At 42.2% G+C, this 18,132-nt stretch overlaps 1 protein-coding gene across 10 annotated transcripts in view; it reads left to right on the forward strand.

Moving 5' to 3' along the window:
* LOC131120067 (uncharacterized) overlaps positions 1–18,132 on the forward strand; it is a 66,767-nt gene that overhangs the window by 27,684 nt on the left and 20,951 nt on the right. For 9 of the 10 annotated variants that reach the window (XR_013629312.1, XM_078794278.1, XM_078794283.1 and 6 more), the window contains exons 7-33: positions 23–121; positions 1,795–1,893; positions 2,074–2,172; positions 2,461–2,658; positions 2,774–2,872; positions 4,249–4,347; positions 4,422–4,520; positions 4,580–4,777; positions 4,858–4,956; positions 5,768–5,866; positions 6,924–7,121; positions 7,230–7,328; positions 7,410–7,508; positions 7,619–7,717; positions 7,785–7,877; positions 8,805–8,877; positions 8,996–9,016; positions 11,009–11,132; positions 11,411–11,474; positions 11,680–11,792; positions 12,029–12,253; positions 14,343–14,497; positions 14,744–14,955; positions 15,980–16,184; positions 16,332–16,428; positions 16,512–16,740; positions 16,819–16,947. Coding sequence is in view for 9 of the 10 variants with exons in the window: in XM_078794278.1 (XP_078650404.1) it covers positions 23–121; positions 1,795–1,893; positions 2,074–2,172; positions 2,461–2,658; positions 2,774–2,872; positions 4,249–4,347; positions 4,422–4,520; positions 4,580–4,777; positions 4,858–4,956; positions 5,768–5,866; positions 6,924–7,121; positions 7,230–7,328; positions 7,410–7,508; positions 7,619–7,717; positions 7,785–7,877; positions 8,805–8,877; positions 8,996–9,016; positions 11,009–11,132; positions 11,411–11,474; positions 11,680–11,792; positions 12,029–12,253; positions 14,343–14,497; positions 14,744–14,955; positions 15,980–16,184; positions 16,332–16,428; positions 16,512–16,740; positions 16,819–16,947 (3,423 nt within the window). In the remaining variant the exon portion in view is untranslated. The remainder of the gene's footprint in view (positions 1–22; positions 122–1,794; positions 1,894–2,073; positions 2,173–2,460; positions 2,659–2,773; positions 2,873–4,248; positions 4,348–4,421; positions 4,521–4,579; positions 4,778–4,857; positions 4,957–5,767; positions 5,867–6,923; positions 7,122–7,229; positions 7,329–7,409; positions 7,509–7,618; positions 7,718–7,784; positions 7,878–8,804; positions 8,878–8,995; positions 9,017–11,008; positions 11,133–11,410; positions 11,475–11,679; positions 11,793–12,028; positions 12,254–14,342; positions 14,498–14,743; positions 14,956–15,979; positions 16,185–16,331; positions 16,429–16,511; positions 16,741–16,818; positions 16,948–18,132) is intronic. The other variant, XM_078794279.1, reaches the window with a different exon arrangement.

The following is an 18,132-nucleotide window of genomic DNA, read 5'->3' on the forward strand; positions in this document are numbered from 1 at the left end:
TTTGTTATTATTCTCTCTGTAGACTGGTTTCACGCCTCTCCACATCGCAGCCCACTATGAGAATATGAGCGTCGCCCAGTTGCTGTTGAACAGAGGGGCCAACGTAAACTTCACCCCAAAGGTGTCAGCTGCTTTTTCAAACCCAGTAACTGTGACTCAAACATTGTGTGTCAAGAAATGATTGTCAACATTCCTTTGGGTGCACTTGCACTGGGTTAGGGCACGCCTAACACCTAAAGTTTAAAATTCTACGGGCACTCCCATCCGGACTAAAGCGCTATACGGTTGATAGTTTTAATTTCTCAGCTTCACACTATCAGGAATTTTCAAAATAAATATTAGTTTTGTGGTTGACTAAGGGATATTATTCGTTTTTAAAAATGTGCATGTTTAAGGAAATTTTACACAATCTTGGCTTAAATTAAGCATTTTCAAGCATAAATTTGGCTAAACAGGAACTAAAATGTTAGTAATGTTCAGTGATGGGAATAACGGCGTTTAAAATAACGGCGTTACTAACGCCCTTACCTTTTTCAGTAATCTAACTAATTACCATTTTCGACACCCCGTTACTGCACGTGACTGAAGCCCCCTAAAAATATATCACCGACTTCTTATTTAACTAATCTGCAGCGCAGTGAGAGTGTTACAGAGTGACAAGGGAGGGGGTGAGATAAGCAATGAGGATTGGCTCAGGTTTTAGTAAAATTGCGTCTTCAGCCAATCAGAGAACTTAAGTGGGCGGATGTTTCGAGCACATAAGGAATGAGATTGGCTAAGGTTTACTAAAATGGCGTCTTCGGCCAATCAGAGAACTTAAGTGGGCGGGTGTTTCGAGCACATAAGTAATGAGATTGGCTAAAGTTTACTAAAATGGCGTCTTCGGCCAATCAGAGAACTTGGGTAGGCGGGTGTTTAGAGCACATAAGCAATAAGGATTGGCTAAGGTTTAGTAAGATTGCGTTTTCAGCCAATCAGAGAACTTGGTGGGCGGGTGTTTAGAGCAGTCCAAACAGCATTTGCCAAATGAAAGTACAGACACTACTTTAACCTCGTTGATATCAAAGGTAAAATGTACATTATGTCCCCGAAAAAAAAACTTTGTCCACGTCTTGTGTGAGCATCTTAAACCCACAATAAATGCAAACCTCTGTAATGGTACCCTTCTTTGCTGTGTGGGGGCAATTGTTACTTTTACTGGCAACTAGTTACTTTTGTAGTGGAGTAACTCAGTTACTTTTTTTGAGAAGTAACTATAACTAATTACGTTTTTTTAAGTAACGTGCCCAACACTGGTGATGTTACATTGACAGCCACCACAGGAAAAAAAACAAAAGAAACTCTCCCACTGCTAACAAGTGAGAGTGTTATGTCTTATTTATGTCCAATATTATTTTATGTTATTATGTCTACTATTTTGAGTAATACAAGTGTAAAAGTGACTCTAGGGGTGTTATTTTATGTCTAGAGGCTCTAGTAATCTAAAAACTCTTATCTCCTGTCTCGCCACTTAATGATAACTTCCACCTTGCAGGATATAGAGGACCAGAACTGCACAAAATAATCCACAAGGTCAAAGCCCAAGTTGTCAGGGATTGGTGCTGGGGTTGTGAGGAAAAGAAGAGAATTTATTGATACTCGGAGTACATGATTATGGAAGGAAGACTAGGCAGCAATACAGTACATTAAGGCACTGCAATAAGGGGATGGAGTTCAAGCACAAATGTATGCAACGTTGGTGTTTCTTACAATTCATGACATTGACCTATTTTTTTTCTTCGTCCTCTTCATTAGAATGGCATTACACCCCTTCATATTGCCTCCAGGAGGGGCAATATGATGATGGTCAGACTCCTGCTGGACAGAGGGGCCCAGATCGATGCAAAAACGAAGGTACCTCCTATTTCAGTTGCTATTTCCTGTTGCATTCGCTGCTCACGTCTGGCATTTAGTCGCTAACGCTTTCCCATTAGCTTCCAAATATTTATCTGCTCCATCTGTCGCCTCTCCCCCTGCTGAGTTCCTCTTTCTTGCTCATAATGTTGTCGAATGCGTATCCTTTTTTTTGTGCAGGATGAACTGACTCCGCTTCACTGTGCAGCCAGAAACGGACACGTTCGCATTATTGAGATCCTGCTGGAACACGGGGCTCCCATCCAAGCTAAAACCAAGGTACGGTTTAATGAGCTCCCAGTCAGACTTTCATCTGATACCTCACTCTGGATGGTAGGACTCTTTTGATATCATCTGGGTGATCTCTAACGATGTATAATCACATATCCTTGTTATAAAATGGTGTCTTCTTGAGTATGTTACTGAAGGATTAGTCTGTTTATTTAGTATTTTAGCTTGGAGCTTCCTCTACCCTGCATCTGAAGATGTTACACAACATGCATTTCTTACACACAGCATCTTTTTCTTCCAGTAAGCTTCTTCTCATGTCTCTGTGCTCTTGTGCAGAACGGTCTGTCCCCCATCCACATGGCAGCTCAGGGGGATCACATGGACTGCGTAAGACAGCTGCTCCAATACAACGCAGAGATTGACGATATCACGCTGGACCACTTAACCCCTCTTCATGTAGCAGCCCATTGTGGTCACCACCGCATGGCCAAAGTCCTTCTGGACAAGGGCGCCAAAGCCAATGCTCGAGCTCTGGTAGTTCTTTTCCTTATGTTCAAAATATGATGCCTGAGATCTGTGGAAAATATACACTTAAGTTGTTTGTAGTTGTTTTAAGTTGGGTTTTTTTTGGCTGTTTTTCTGGCTCCAGAATGGTTTCACACCTCTCCATATTGCATGCAAGAAGAACCACATGCGATCGATGGACCTGCTGCTCAAACATTCTGCTTCCTTAGAAGCTGTCACAGAGGTGAGATGGTGTTACCAGATATTTGTGGCGGTGATGTGTGGTGAGGGACTTGGCTGGAGGGTTTTTTAAGAGTATAGCATTTTAATTCCATGTAGTATTTTATTTATTTATTTTTATATATACAAAGAACAGGGCTGCATGATGGTCGAGTGGTTAGCACGCAGGCCCCACGGCTAGGAGACCCGAGTTCAATTCCACCCTCGGCCATCTCTGTGTGGAGTTTGCATGTTCTCCCCGTGCATGCGTGGGTTTTCTCCGGGTACTCCGGTTTCCTCCCACATTCCAAAAACATGCTAGGTTAATTGGCGACTCCAAATTGTCCATAGGTATGAATGTGAGTGTGAATGGTTGTTTGTCTATATGTGCCCTGTGATTGGCTGGCCACCAGTCGAGGGTGTACCCCGCCTCTCACCCAAAGACAACTGGGATAGGCTCCAGCTTATTTGTATATGAAGTACAGTCATCCCTCGCCACTTGAATTACGCATCTTCACGTATGACGTTTTTAAATAATAGATATTAATTAAATATCATGCTATTTGTAGTTGAATATGGCCTGCTATTTGCCAACAATAGACTTGATTGCCACAACAACAGGCTTTTATTGCAGATTGGAATTATCTCAGGGTAGCGCACAGACCTCACAGCTAGGAGACCCGATTTCAATTCCACCCTCGCCTCTTGCCCGAAAACAGCTGGGATAGGCCCCAGCACCTCCGTGACCCTTGTGAGGATAAGCGGTAGAAAATGAATGAATGAATAAACGAAGAGCATTTGTGGTCTTACCTCTTATTTAAATATGAAGTACAGTCATCTCTCGCCACTTGAATTACGCGTCTTCACGTATGACGTTTGCCTGTAACCCACGCTACCAAAAACTCAACCCTGAACCCCAGATGTTACTTCCTGTCCTCCCGCCACTCAGCTCCCCAAGGAATACATTTATAGCCACACACACAAGCACAAGTTATGTCTTAAATGGCTTATTTACTCTTATTATGTCTACTATATGGTGTAATATGAGTGAAAAGGTGATTAATTATATGAAAATAATGTATTTATCAGTAAGGAATCCCACTTAACACAGACCTGGAAACAATTAAAACGAGAAATTACGTTCCATACACCCCATTTTTTTCCGGGAAAAGCTCTGCAACTTTGTTGTAAAAGTCCGATCACCCTCTTTCAATAAAGTTTCTGCAAACATTGACTCAGTATGTAAAGTCAGAAGGTAAGATTGGGCTGGCGCACTGACAAAATGTATTATGTGTCATTATTTTTATCGCCTCTGTTTAGTCAATGATTGTTTTTCGACAAACATCTTCCCGCTCACACAAACCTTTATATTTGTTTTTCAATCTGTCTCCATGTGCACAGTCTGGCCTCACTCCTCTCCATGTAGCAGCTTTCATGGGCCATCTCAACATCGTGAAGAACCTTCTCCAGAGAGGGGCTTCTCCAAATGCTTCCAATGTTGTAAGAACCTCTTGGTGTTAATGACATATGCCATGTCGTGGGTGTGATACTGTGTATGTTTACTGTGCATCCAGAAAGTGGAGACTCCCCTTCACATGGCCTCCAGAGCGGGACACTGTGAAGTTGCACAGTTTCTCTTGCAGAATGCGGCACAAGTGGACGCCAAGGCCAAGGTACCCGTGATCTCCGCCGCCATGAAACAAAGTACTATGCTGCTGCTTTCCGTTTCTAGGACGACCAGACCCCTCTTCACTGTGCGGCGCGCATGGGACACAAGGAGCTGGTCAAGCTGCTACTTGAGCACAAGGCTAACCCTGATTCATCGACAACAGCAGGCCACACGCCCTTACACATCGCTGCACGTGAAGGACACATTCACACCATTCGCATTTTGTTAGATGCTGGAGCACAACAAACCAAAATGACCAAGGTAATGGTGACACTGGCGTGCATCATATTATTTTGTCTTCACTATTTAGTTCCACTGATTTTTTTTTTTTACCCGAGCAGAAAGGCTTCACCCCCCTCCATGTTGCCTCGAAATACGGAAAGGTGGATGTAGCAGAGCTTCTTCTCGAGAGAGGCGCCAACCCCAACGCAGCTGGCAAGGTGAGGCAGTTTTACGCGTGTAACGTAAAAAGAGTGCAACATGAGCAGTGTGTTATGTTACTGTGGGGTGTGTCGCATACCATTTTTTGAACAACATTGCGCTGCAGGAATTGCTTGATAATTGGTTCCTGATCTGACCATGAATATTTTTGTAGTTGGAGCAAAGAAAACCTGTTTACAGCATTCTAAATACATTTTTAACATGAAATAAATAACACCTTTACTGTTATCTTTACCCTCATCTTATCCAATATAATAATAACAGAAAACAACTCATTTAAGACATCAATGCTGGTGTGTGTTGCTATAAATGTGTTCCCCTATGGAGTGGAGCCACAAAATCCAAACCAGGAAGTGGTGACTGAGGGCGAAATGACGAAAACCGAGGTTCAACTGCATGTCTATGTCAGTTGTGAGCAAACTTCAGCCCGGGGGCCACATCCGGCCCGCCAAGTGTTTAAATACGGCCTGCCTGTTCTTTCCAAAGTATTTAATTGAAACATACAACCTGGCATCATGGCTTGAGCCAACCTTTTGATGGTTTAAGTAGCTTTTTTTTTTATCAATTTGGTTATTTGATGTGGTCTGCTGTTTACAAAGTGCTCCTGGAAAAAAAGGGACACAAGCACACATAGCAGGTTGCATGATACTTTTACAGATACAAAAATTCCTGGTGTTAGAATTATATGTGTAAAATATATAATCTGGCCCCCCGTCAATTTTGTTATATCAATGCGTCCCGTGAGTCTGTTTGCCCACCCCTGGTCTATGTCTTTATATCTGAGTACATGTTGATGTATGTGTCCAACAGAACGGTCTGACACCCCTTCATGTGGCGGTTCACCACAACAACCTGGATGTTGTTAAACTCCTGGTCAGCAAGGGAGGATCTGCACACAGCACCGCACGAGTAAGACACCTCACATGGGTCATTGGAAAAAATGGCATTGCATGTAGCGACACATGTGACACCTAGCTATTATATACAGTAAAGTCTTGTTATATCGATATCGGTTATAACGAATTACTACTTATTACGATACTATTTTCATTTCCCGGCAAATTTCTAGTCTTTTATGATATAATTAGTTCCGTTAGTACGATACCCGGTTATTATGATAATCCGGTTACTACGATGCCCTTTTCATCTCCCGCCAGCCAATTTGGTCTGCTTATATCGATACAAAAGCAGCTTAAATCAATCTTTGCTTAAGGATTTCAATACCAAAAAAGAACACGGCGAACGGCTGCTTCCAGTCAACTTTATTTTTCACACTTCCACCACCAGAGTGCAGCACACACAGCGGAAAACACCCGTCCCTCGCGCCTACCCCTCCGGGTGGCAACACCTTCCCTATCGATAGTTCCGGGGTGAATTATGTCCCGGTAACCGGTAATCACTACAGCGTAAGTTTATTTTTATTTACTGTAGTACAAAATGTATTGTAGTACAAAAGCATGCTAGATATGCAATCCATGAACTCAAGGAGAAAATTACATGCCATATCAAAGATCCGCCCACTTTTAATGCAGTTCGGCGCAGGATCGGATATATGGATAGTCCGGTTATATCGGTATTTTTTCCGACTCCCGAGAATATCGATATAACGAGACTTTACTGTATACAGTACTGTTTTTAGGTTGTCTCAAAATCTCGATGTTCAGACTCCTCCCACAATGCATTTATGTATCTTTCAGTTATGTCCAATAATTATTGTGCTTGTATCATGACACCCCTAGAGAATACTATTATTATTATTACCTCGGAAGACTATTATTTTGGAGTACTGTGTACTTGGGAACTTGCTGAGCCCTGTAAGCTCATTGGTGTCTCTAAGAGTGTCTCTTTACTTTTCCAGCAAAGTGTGACGTAGTAGTTGTCGCCTTTTGAGGTTTAATTGCACAGGTCACACGCTAGGCAGTTTCCACTCCTGCATCGTTCTGCACGTCATTGTGTCTCTCTGCAGAACGGTTACACCCCCTTGCATATAGCGGCCAAGCAGAACCAGATGGAGGTGGCCAGTTGCCTGCTGCAGAACGGGGCATCGCCCAATGCCGAGTCCCTCCAAGGAATCACGCCTCTGCACCTGGCTTCGCAGGAGGGACGACCCGACATTGTGGCTCTTCTCATCTCGAAACAAGCCAACGTGAATTTAGGAAACAAGGTACTATGGCAGTCGTGTGTGTGTGTGTGTATGTAATGTAAACACACAAAGCATTAAATTCCAAATCGATGGCTCAATTCTTACATCTCTGCATCTGTTCTTTCTCAGAACGGATTGACCCCCCTGCATCTTGTAGCACAGGAGGGTCACGTGGGCATCGCTGACACGCTCGTCAAACAGGGAGCGTCTGTTTACGCCGCTTCACGGGTGAGATCCATACTTCCTGCGCAGCACAGTAGTTCTAAAAGTAAAAGTTATATTGTGGATGTATATATATGTTTGTCTCAGATGGGCTACACTCCCCTTCACGTGGCTTGTCACTACGGTAACATCAAGGTGGTCAAGTTCCTTCTGCAGCAGCAGGCTCACGTGAATAGCAAAACAAGGGTAAATCCTGCCACCAACACCTATCAATATATTGGCTGCAGTAATTCATCAATGAGCGTATAAGTCAGAAAAGACCTCATCACTTGTTATTCTTTCTATTTTGCCTCCAGATGGGCTACACCCCTTTGCACCAGGCCGCTCAGCAGGGTCACACTGATATTGTCACCCTGCTGCTGAAACACGGAGCACAGCCCAATGACATCACGTCGGTGAGTCACTTTCCAACACAACTTTTTCTATCAAAACTTTTTTTCTGGACTTTGTTTCTCCACACAGAATGGGACATCTCCACTGGGCATCGCGAAGCGTCTGGGTTACATCTCTGTCATCGATGTGCTCAAACTGGTGACTGAGGAGTCTGTTTCTGCGGTAAACCATCACGCATGCTTGACACGATTACCAGATGCCACCAACAAATAAAATAGTTGCGGGCTGTTGAAGAACGGATAATGGTTCTTTTACAGTTGAGACACTATAGACAGATCCCATCCTTCAGTCATCTGTATCATGTTTCTATGGGTAACTTATAGAATTCATACAAAACAAACAGATCAATCAATAACACTCCTTTTTCCCCCTCCTTTTAAGAAAAATATTTTATTTTGTGTCTTTTGGTTTTATTGTTAATTTTTGGAATGCATGAATAATGCAAACCACTGTAACTCCATGAAATATTTTTCTCACTTTGGTTAAGTACCGTATTTTCTGGACTATAAGCCACTCCAGAGTCGCACAAGGCCAAAAATGCGTAATTAGGTAGAAAAAAACATACATAAGTCGCACTGGAGTATAAGTAGCATTTTTTGCGGGAAATTACATTTAAAGGTGTCCAGTGTTTATGTAACATAAACAGTTTTTTCATTTATAAGTCACGCCGGAGTATAAGTCGCACAAGGCCAAAAATGCATAATTAGGTAGAAAAAAAGATACATAAGTCGCAAGTAGCATTTTTTGCGGGTAATTACATTTAAAGGTGTCCAGTGTTTATGTAACATAAACAGTTTTTTCATTTATAAGTCACGCCGGAGTATAAGTCGCACAAGGCCAAAAATGCATAATTAGGTAGAAAAAAACATACATAAGTTGCACTGGAGTATAAGTCGCATTTTTAATTTAAAGGTGTCCAGTGCTTATGTAACAAACATTTTTTTCATTTATAAGTCGCTCTGGAGTATAAATCGCAGGAACAGTCAACCTATGAAAAAAAGTGCAACTTATAGTCTGGAAAATACGGTACATCGTCTCTCGCCTCTTTACCATCTCTGAGGTGGCATCATTTTTCTTCTCTTTCCACAGATCACGACGGAAAAGCATCGGATGAGTTTTCCCGAGACGGTGGATGAGATCTTGGACGTCTCTGAGGATGAAGGTAGGTTGATATGGTTCCAGTGGCGAGTATGGTGCTCTTCTGCAACAAGGCTGATTTGATGATTCGGCGATTGAATGAATTCCTGTGTGTAACGTAAGCCTTTCCATTTGTTTTGTAGGGGTTGCCCAGCTAACGTTAGGTGTGTATCTCTGCTTAGCGACCATGTGGCTTCATCGCAGTCATTTTCTCTGTGCATCACTACTTGTCTTTCTATAATCTGTTCCTCGGACTCAACTTCAGCCATATTTGTTCCGCTCTGTTTCTTTTCTTCTTGCACTTTATCTTTTGCTCTGAGATTTATTTCGAAAAAAAGGTCCGTTTGACGCCCTTGTGTTGAGGGACCCATTAATGACAGGTACCCTTCTAATTCAGCGGTTAAGTACCCCTGCCAAAGACCAATTGATCAACAAGCTAATGAAATACTCCATGCTGTGTATATTGTGCTCGAAGGAATTGCAGTTAATGTCATCCAGCTTCATGTTTTAACGTGTTGCAATGGTGTTGCTTTCTCTTCCTTAAAATAATTTTGTGTTTTTCTTTGTTTTCCTTGTTCCTGAGCAGCCCATACTAATCGTGATCTTGTCTTTATGATTTCAGTCCCATTTCTCTGTAATAACCAAGCTCTTTTCTCCTACACAGCAGCAGTTCTTACCACACGTGATGTCATTTGTATTGAGCATGCTCACTTAAAAAACAAACAAACGCTGTCACCACGTGCCTTGTGATTTGCCGTCCGTGCTGAGCGTTGTTGGTTTGGTAACACTTTACAATAAGGTACACTTAATTACAGTAGTCAATGAGGAACAAACCTCCCTAATGCTAAGCACTACTCCACTTCCTCATTCGTTTCTTCAGTAACTACTCTACTTTCATTAGTTCTTCATTATTTTCTCACTTTAAATGTACTGTATGTGCCTTAGTTCTTCAGCAACTACTCATTAGTTCCTCATTAGTCCTTCATTAGTTCTGCAATTCCTCAGTAACTACTTTACATTTATGCGCTTTAATCATTAGTTCGTCATTAGTTCTTCAGTAACTACACCACTCATTAATTCTTCATTAGCTTCTCAGTAACTACTCTACTCATTAGTTCATCATGAACTCTTCATTAGTTCCTTTGTAAGTACTCTAAATGTATATGTGCCTCAGTCATAAGTTTCTCATAAGTTATTTTATTTCCTTAGTAACTACTCTAAATCAATGTGCCTTAGTTCCCTGGTAACTAGTCATTTGTTTCTTATTAGTTCCTCAGTAACTACTCTAAATGATGTGCCTTAGTTCCTCAATAACACCTCTACTCATTTACTCAGTTCCTCAGTAACTACTCTTAAGACTGTGTGCCTTAGTTCCCCAGTAACTACTCATTCGTTTTGTATTAGTTCCTCAGTAACTACTCAGAATGTATGTGCCTTAATTCCTCAGTAACTACTCTATTCATTACCTCTTCATTAGTTCATCAGCAACTACTCTAAGACTGTGTGCCTGAGTTCCTCGGTAACTACTCATTGGTTTCTTATTAGTTCCTTAGTAACTACTCTAAATGTATGTGCCTTAGTTCCTCAGTAACTACTCTACTCATTACCTCTTCATTAGTTCCTCAATAACTACTCTAGATTTTTGTGACTTAGTCATTCGTTCTTCACGAGTTCCTCAGTAACTACTGTGTACCTTAATGTAAAGTGAGACCATTTGTTTGTCTCCATTGCTTCGAATCAAGATTGTTGGACTGTTTTGTGTACTTTGATGTTGTGTTAGTGAAACAAGGGCAAAAAATGTTACTTTTAAAACCAGGGGTGTCCAAACTGACCGCATTTAGTAATTATTTTAGCTAATTATATGAAAATTTGCAAAACGGTGGTGTCGTGAGGGCCGACTGTATTTTTTATTCACAATAAATCCAAGCTGCAGGACAAAAATGGCCCCAATGCCACCCTTTGGACACCCTTGGCTTAAACCAATAAGGAATTGAAGCGCCACGGTTAAATTTCAGATACTTTAAGGCAGTGTGGATGAATTTTTGGGAGGTGTTCAAAATAATTTGTATTATGTTTTTGTCCTTCTGTGTTGTTTGTTTTGCCCAGCTTTCTAGCTTTGGAAAAAAAAAAAGCCCTGAATTGTATTTTCCTCACAGGAGACGAGCTGCTCGGCATGGACGGAGCACGCTATTTGAAGCTGGACGACTTCAAGGATCAAGACGATGACTTTCTCTCCCCAAAGAAGACTCTTCGAGATTTTGAGGGAGGTGTGGGAACCACGTAAGTGCTGCCAGAATGATTGACTCTAAAGGTGTAATGGTACAGCTGCTGCCTTTCAAGGCAGAGGGAGCAGGTTTGATCCCATTTTTTATCTGTTAATTTGTTATTTCACGATTTCATGATAAAATAAATTTGTAGTAGGGGTCGTGGCTCCCACTAAAATGCTGCTTCCTGCCCCAATTTGATATTAGTGATAATTATATTGCATTGTATTTGTAATAAATACAGTTGTATTCAGTGATAGAAATTCCTTTTTGTCTCCTTGTCCTCTCCCACAGGCCGTATTCTCCCGCCATTCCCAGGATTCCTTGTGTTTCGCCAGAGACTGTACTTCTCGATCAGGTATGTTCACTTTTATAAATGCCTTATATTATAGTCTGTGTTCCAAATGCAATGCAATGTAATGTAATGTAAGTCTGATTTATACTTTATTATTACTTGAATGTTTTTTTTAATCTGCCACTACTCTCCCGTAATCTTATCAGTCATGGTAACGGTCTTCCCATTTTCACTGCCGATGCTGCTATTCCCTCCTCTGTGACCTCAGCACACCCCCATCCCACTGCCAAAGGAGTATGACGAAGATTCTCTCATCCCGAGCAGTCCAGCAACAGAAACCTCAGACAACGTCAGCCCTGTGGCCAGCCCCATTCACACTGGGTGAGCTTGTTGCGCCATCCTTTCATTTTTCACTATGTGGCCCTAATCGGGAAAAGACTGATGCCATGCGGAGTCACCCTGACGCACCCACACTGCATCCTTGGATGTGTGGTTAGTCTGTTAATTTAGATGCTCCTCTCACTGACCGTGCTGCAGAAATCAAACAACACCAATGTCGATGTTGCAAGCTTTTCCGCACCACTTTCTTACCCTCACCTCCGCGTCCTTGGCTGTAGCTTCCTGGTGAGCTTCATGGTGGACGCTCGTGGAGGGTCCATGCGAGGCAGCAGACATCACGGCCTACGAGTCATCATCCCCCCTCGGACGTGCGCTGCGCCGACACGCATCACCTGCCGTCTGGTCAAACCTCAGAAACTGACAACCCCGCCTCCTCTGGTGGAGGGGGAGGGCCTTGCCAGCCGCATCATCTCCCTGGGTCCATCGAGCATGCAGTTTCTGGGGTGAGTCAATCTATGCTGTTACAGTGGTTAGTTACTAATTTGTTCCAAAAGACAGTTTTCCTCATAAATCTAATTAATCTTTTCCAGATTAATTTGCATTTTACATGCAGAAACTAATTAGAACAATTAAATATTAATTTTGTACGGATGGAACTTTTGGTGGATGCAGACTTTCTGTACACAATTGGTGTTTCTCACTTCTTTTGTTTTGATCTTATTAGCAAGCTACATGCTAACATGTTAGCATATTAACATGTTAGCATGGCAAAAAAGGTTAACCAGGCAAAAAATAGCAACCACGACAATGGATGAAATGACAAAAAATGTTTTTTAATGCCGTTTTAAGCCCTTTAAATTGAATAAATGAAAGATGCTTGTGTGTGAACTACACATATAAGTCGCATGAGTCAAAAATAGAAAAGAAACACATACATGTCACATTTTTTTAGAATCAACACACAAAACACTGAATAGGCTGAATAGGAGTCTGGTAACACATAAATAGTTATTCAGCTGCACATTAGCATAAAGCCGTGATTCTCAACTGGTTTGGGTTTTTGATTCACAGGACTTTGCCAAATAATTATATAATGACCCGATGTCCTTGACTGGGGGAAGGGCTTGGACTGGGAACTGAGCATGCCGTGCACGGGTCAGGAAGTGGCGGGGTGCTGCATCAGATAGACAGGCTCTCACTGCTGGAATTTCGCCCACGATGAAGACTCACAAGTACATTATGACAGGACTGGGAGGTGTTTCATGCCCAATTGGGTCCACTGACCCAGGCAGAGGGATGGTGGGCTGAAGAAATGACCCTCCTATGAAACATTTTGACTGAGTTCAATTTGTATCGTGAAATCTGCAGTTTAATGTATTTTTATTTAAGGAACTGTTTGCACCACCGGCAAGCATGATATCGTTAGTGGTTTAAAAGAACAGATTGAACAAAAACGTATATATTTTTCACAGTTCTCACAGGGCTCACACGCGTACACATGCATTCACATCCACTAAAGCAGCCTCAAGGCCTCAAGGCCGCATTAACTTCATTTAATACCAGCAGTTTGGGTCGCCGCTTGTCACTAGCCACGTATACATGGACCCAAATATTCCAATTCCATTCGGGTTATTTGCTCAAATGGGAATAATCTAACCTTTGTATACACCTCATTCCGAAAGAAAAGTGCCAATCCGAATGAATATATAATCGGATTCACAGGGGTGGAATATTCCTTTCCCCAATCCGATTGAGGTATCTTGTACCCGCTCAAACGGAAAGTTGTCAGGGTGCGTTTCTTTTTGTGGTGTTTTTCTTCTTCTGTTCTTTATTGGCGGTTGGCAAACAGAATCTAAACCCTTCTATACTTTATTCACAAGTCCAGTTTTATTAAAAAAGAAAATACATATCTATATAAAACATGTGCCGAGCTTAATTATAAAATACTAGCAAGATTGAACTTTATATTTTCCTTTGTATTTATTCCTTTATATTTTACATATGATGTAAAACGCAGCTCGAGACGTTCTTCGATTTAAAAAAATGGAGGCGAGCAATCGGCACTGGACTGCTGCGGAAAGTTTGTTTTTGATTCAAACTAAATTTCAAGACTGGACGAACCAAAAACTGGCAATACGGAGTTATTCCAACAAGTGAAAGAAAAACTTGCAGAAGTCGGTATCACGTGATGTTGGTGTTTACGCTTTACTGCGCATGCCCCATTGACTATTCTGTTTGTTTATAGCGCCGCATGTAGACACGCGATTGGAATATTCCTTTCCATGTATATTATTGCTTTCGGAAAGGTCATTCCTATTGAAGGGTAAAGGCCAAAATATTGGAGAAGCACTGGCATTAATAGCATACCCGGGAGGCTGAATACGTAGGCTAAATTACCATAACAAACCAGTGAGTTCGTCAAGCAAGTTCACCAAACTCCCGATCTCATTGAATCCATTCCTTATATACGTTCCATTCCTTATATATCCATATACCCATTTTAAAACATGCTAAATTTTAAAAAGTGTGCCTTATAGTCTGGAAAAAACATGGTACTCAATTCCCATTTCAATGATGATGATTATCCTCCAGGCCAGTTATAGTGGAGATCCCACACTTCGCCTCACTAGCTCGGGGGGACCGAGAGCTTGTGGTCCTCCGCAGTGAGAACGGCTCTGTCTGGAAAGAACACCGGAATCGCTATGGCGACGAAGTGCTGGAAACTATTCTGAATGGCATGGATGAAGGTGAGTGTGATGAAACCGTCCGTGGGACACTGGGAAAAAGTGCGGTCTTAATCTTGATTTATGGGCTGCCACGTTCAAAACAAGGACACATGATGGGGGGAATTTTTTTTTTTTTTTTACGAGGTAACTTCACACAAGTGCACCTTCTTTCACCTCATTTGGGATTATTGAAAATGATGCATTGTTAAATTTAAGTACAACCTGGTTCGTACACTCTACCTCTATTTAATATCTTGGTATCTGCAGAGCTGGAAAGTCAAGAGGAGTTAGAAAAGAAGAGAATCCGCCGCATCATCTCCACCGACTTCCCCCTGTACTTTGCCGTTGTTTCCCGAATTCAACAAGAGAGCGATCTGATTGGTCCGGAGGGCGGGCGTCTGACCAGTAAACTTGTACCGCATGTCGAGGCCATCTTCCCGGAGACTGCTGTAACCAAAAGAGTGAGACTGGGCCTGCAGGTACGGAGAGTGTTGATGATGAAGACGTTTTTTCACGTCAATGATGATGATGTGTTCTGTTTAATCATTTCACTGCACATGTTTATGCTTTGTCACCAAACTGAAATCTGCTTTATGTTTATTTTCCTTTTATTCAGCCATTCTTCACTCCTCAGTTGCCTGATTTAAGTTGTGAGCCACACTGACCGAGCTGATAGACTGATCTGAGTTGGGTCAGATGTGACATGTAAATTGGTTGCATGTGTGAGTATAGCTGGGATTTCGGTCTTACGGTCATGTTATGGAAATGTATTTTCATATCTGTGTTGGTACGTCGTACGTTTCAGCAACCATTTATGCCTATGCGCTACTGAAATTAGAGAAATGAAATTAGAGGTACGATTCCTTATTTATAAATGGAATATTTTTGTAGTTAGAGCATAGAAAACCTGTTTACCATCTTCTAAATTGGTTTTTAACATTATTAGAGCCCTCTAGAAATGAAATAATGAGTTTCATAGGGGAGCTGACTGGAGATGATGTTGGAGGTTCAGAGTTGAATTTTAGCTTGCAACAGTCGCCCGTATTGTGAGATAACTCAAAACCAAGCGGTACATTGGTTTGGACAATGTTATTATTAGAGCTCTGTAGAGATGAAATAGCACCCCTATAGTTAGCTTTACACATGGAACTGGATCATGCTCTGGTTCAGAATGCCACAGTACATGTTGGCATGTTTCCCCGAATGAACCGCAGCTCCCCAGTGCAGCACCGTACCTTGCGACCAGCACCACCATAGGTGACTGTGGACAAGACACATCATCTTGGTAGTCACAATAATGGTTGTGTATTGACTCATTTCAAGTGGAAAATCAATCTATACGAGCTGTATGCTGACCACTCCACAGTATATTCAAGTTTCTTTTCCATGGATAAAAATGGTTGCTGAAATGTGAGGGTTGTTTTAGTTCCTGTTGTGTACACTCGTGCTTCTTTGCAACAGCCTTTATTCTGCCTTTTCCGGCTTGTCCTCTCATCATCTCAGGCCCAGCCCATCCCTGACGAGCTGCTGACTCGACAACTTGGCAACCAGGCGACCTTCAGCCCGGTGGTCACCATCGAACCACGCAGACGCAAATTTCACCGTCCAATCGGGCTCCGGATTCCACTTCCACCGTCCTGGCGGGAGAGTCCTCGTGATGCCGGGGAGGGTGACACCACCAGCCTGCGCCTCCTCTGCAGTGTCATTGGTAGTTGACCAAGCAACTTTCTTATTAGGGATGACATTGGAAAGACGCAGTCTTTTCTTAGCTCTTATCGTGGCTCATAAAGCGTGCTGTAAAGGTGTGAGGAGGTTAACAGGGCATGAATGACGCGGTGTGGTTGTCACCTCCCAGGTGGGACAGCACCTGCTCAGTGGGAGGACATCACCGGAACCACAAAGCTGATGTATGCAAACAGCTGCGCTAACTTCACCACCAATGTCTCTGCAAGGTGAGCGTTTGTCGTCATCGGTACATGCACTTTGAGGTAAAGCTGCTTCCTGGTTTCCCACACGACCATCTCTGCTCCCACAGATTTTGGCTAGCCGATTGTCCCCGCACCGCAGAGGCTGTGACCTTTGCTAATCTGCTGTACCGTGAACTCATGGCAGTACCTTATATGGCCAAGTTTGTCATATTTGCGAAGATGAATGAAGCCCGGGAAGGGCGGTTGCGTTGTTACTGCATGACAGACGACAAGATGGACAAGACGTTGGAGTTGCATGAAAACTTCACCGAGGTAGCACGGAGTCGAGACATTGAGGTCAGGACAAACATTTTTTAACTAAATCACGCCGAAGTCTCCTCTACTAAGAGTTTACCTTTCACTTTCTACTTTTAGCTAATGGAGGGCATGCCGCTGCACCTGGAATGTTCCGGAAACCTGGTACCAATCAGGAAGGCCACGCAGCAACCTCGCAGCTTCAGCTTCCAGGCCTTCAGAGATAACCGGCTGCCTGTTTCCGTCAAGGTCTGTCCCCGTCCATCCCTGTATGTGCCCGTATCGCTGTATGGTGTGTTGGTGTCGTGCCGTGAGGTTCTTTGGTCACTTCTCTTGTCCACCGAGTCAGCAAAAAACACTCTGCTGGTGTTTACGTGCTTGTCAAACGTTGTGATCGAAATTACACAAGCCCTTTGTGTGAACGTGCTTAAAAAAGAAATCTCTCTAAGGCAGATTTGTGGACGAGGATGATCACTGCGATTAAGGATTCATTCATAATTCATCATGGATGATTATGCATTCAATCAATGACATTGTTAAGACATTTAACAAACCGTAATCGTACCACAATTCATGCTGCTTGTTCAGCACATTTATTGAAAATTTATAATTATATATAAATGTAAAAGGCTTTTATTGATCTAAATTTAATTTGGATTTGACCCTTTGTGATATACAAACCCTGTTTATTCAAAAACGCCATCCACGACAAAAAGAATATCATTTCTTTCATTATCATTCTTTTCTATTTTATTTTTACATTTACCACGCAGTAGCAGAACATTTAAATCACGCTTTAACCGTTTTCGTGTATTTTCTGAGCTTTTCGAGCATACTTAAGAGTTACAAAGTGATGAGGATGAGTGATGAGGATATCCACGTATTGTTTTTCTTTGTCCTTGTGCTGATTTAGCCCACACATACACGCATAATAAAGCCGTTCTTGCGATGTTAAAAGTGTTCCTGAATGCATCTCGCGGTCGTGTAGTGACAATGACGGCGTGTCGCTCCCATCACGAAGCGACAAGAGACGTGTTTGTGAGTTGGAGATAAATACCGTATTTTCTGGACTATAAGTCACTCCGGAGTAAAAGTCGCACAATGCCAAAAATACATAATTGGGTAGGAAAAAAAACATACATACCCGCAATTTTTGCAGGTAATTTATTTTATAAACTACTTGACCAAAACAGACATTACGTCCTCTTGGAAGGCAAGTTCTAACATTAATAAAAGAATAGAGAACAGGCTGAATAAGTGTAAGATATGCTAACACAATGGTTATTTAGCTACACAAAAAATAAACATGAACATAAAAGGTGTTTATGTAACATAAACAGTTTTTGTCATTTATAAGTCACTCTGGAGTATAAGTCGCAGGAACAGCCAACCTATGAAAAAAAGTGTGCCGAATAGTCCGGAAAATACGGTACT

Source organism: Doryrhamphus excisus, linkage group LG10 (genome assembly GCF_037039965.1).
Source record: "Doryrhamphus excisus strain RoL-2023G ecotype Guam linkage group LG10, RoL_Dexc_Guam_v1.1, whole genome shotgun sequence".
Lineage (NCBI taxonomy): Eukaryota > Metazoa > Chordata > Actinopteri > Syngnathiformes > Syngnathidae > Doryrhamphus > Doryrhamphus excisus.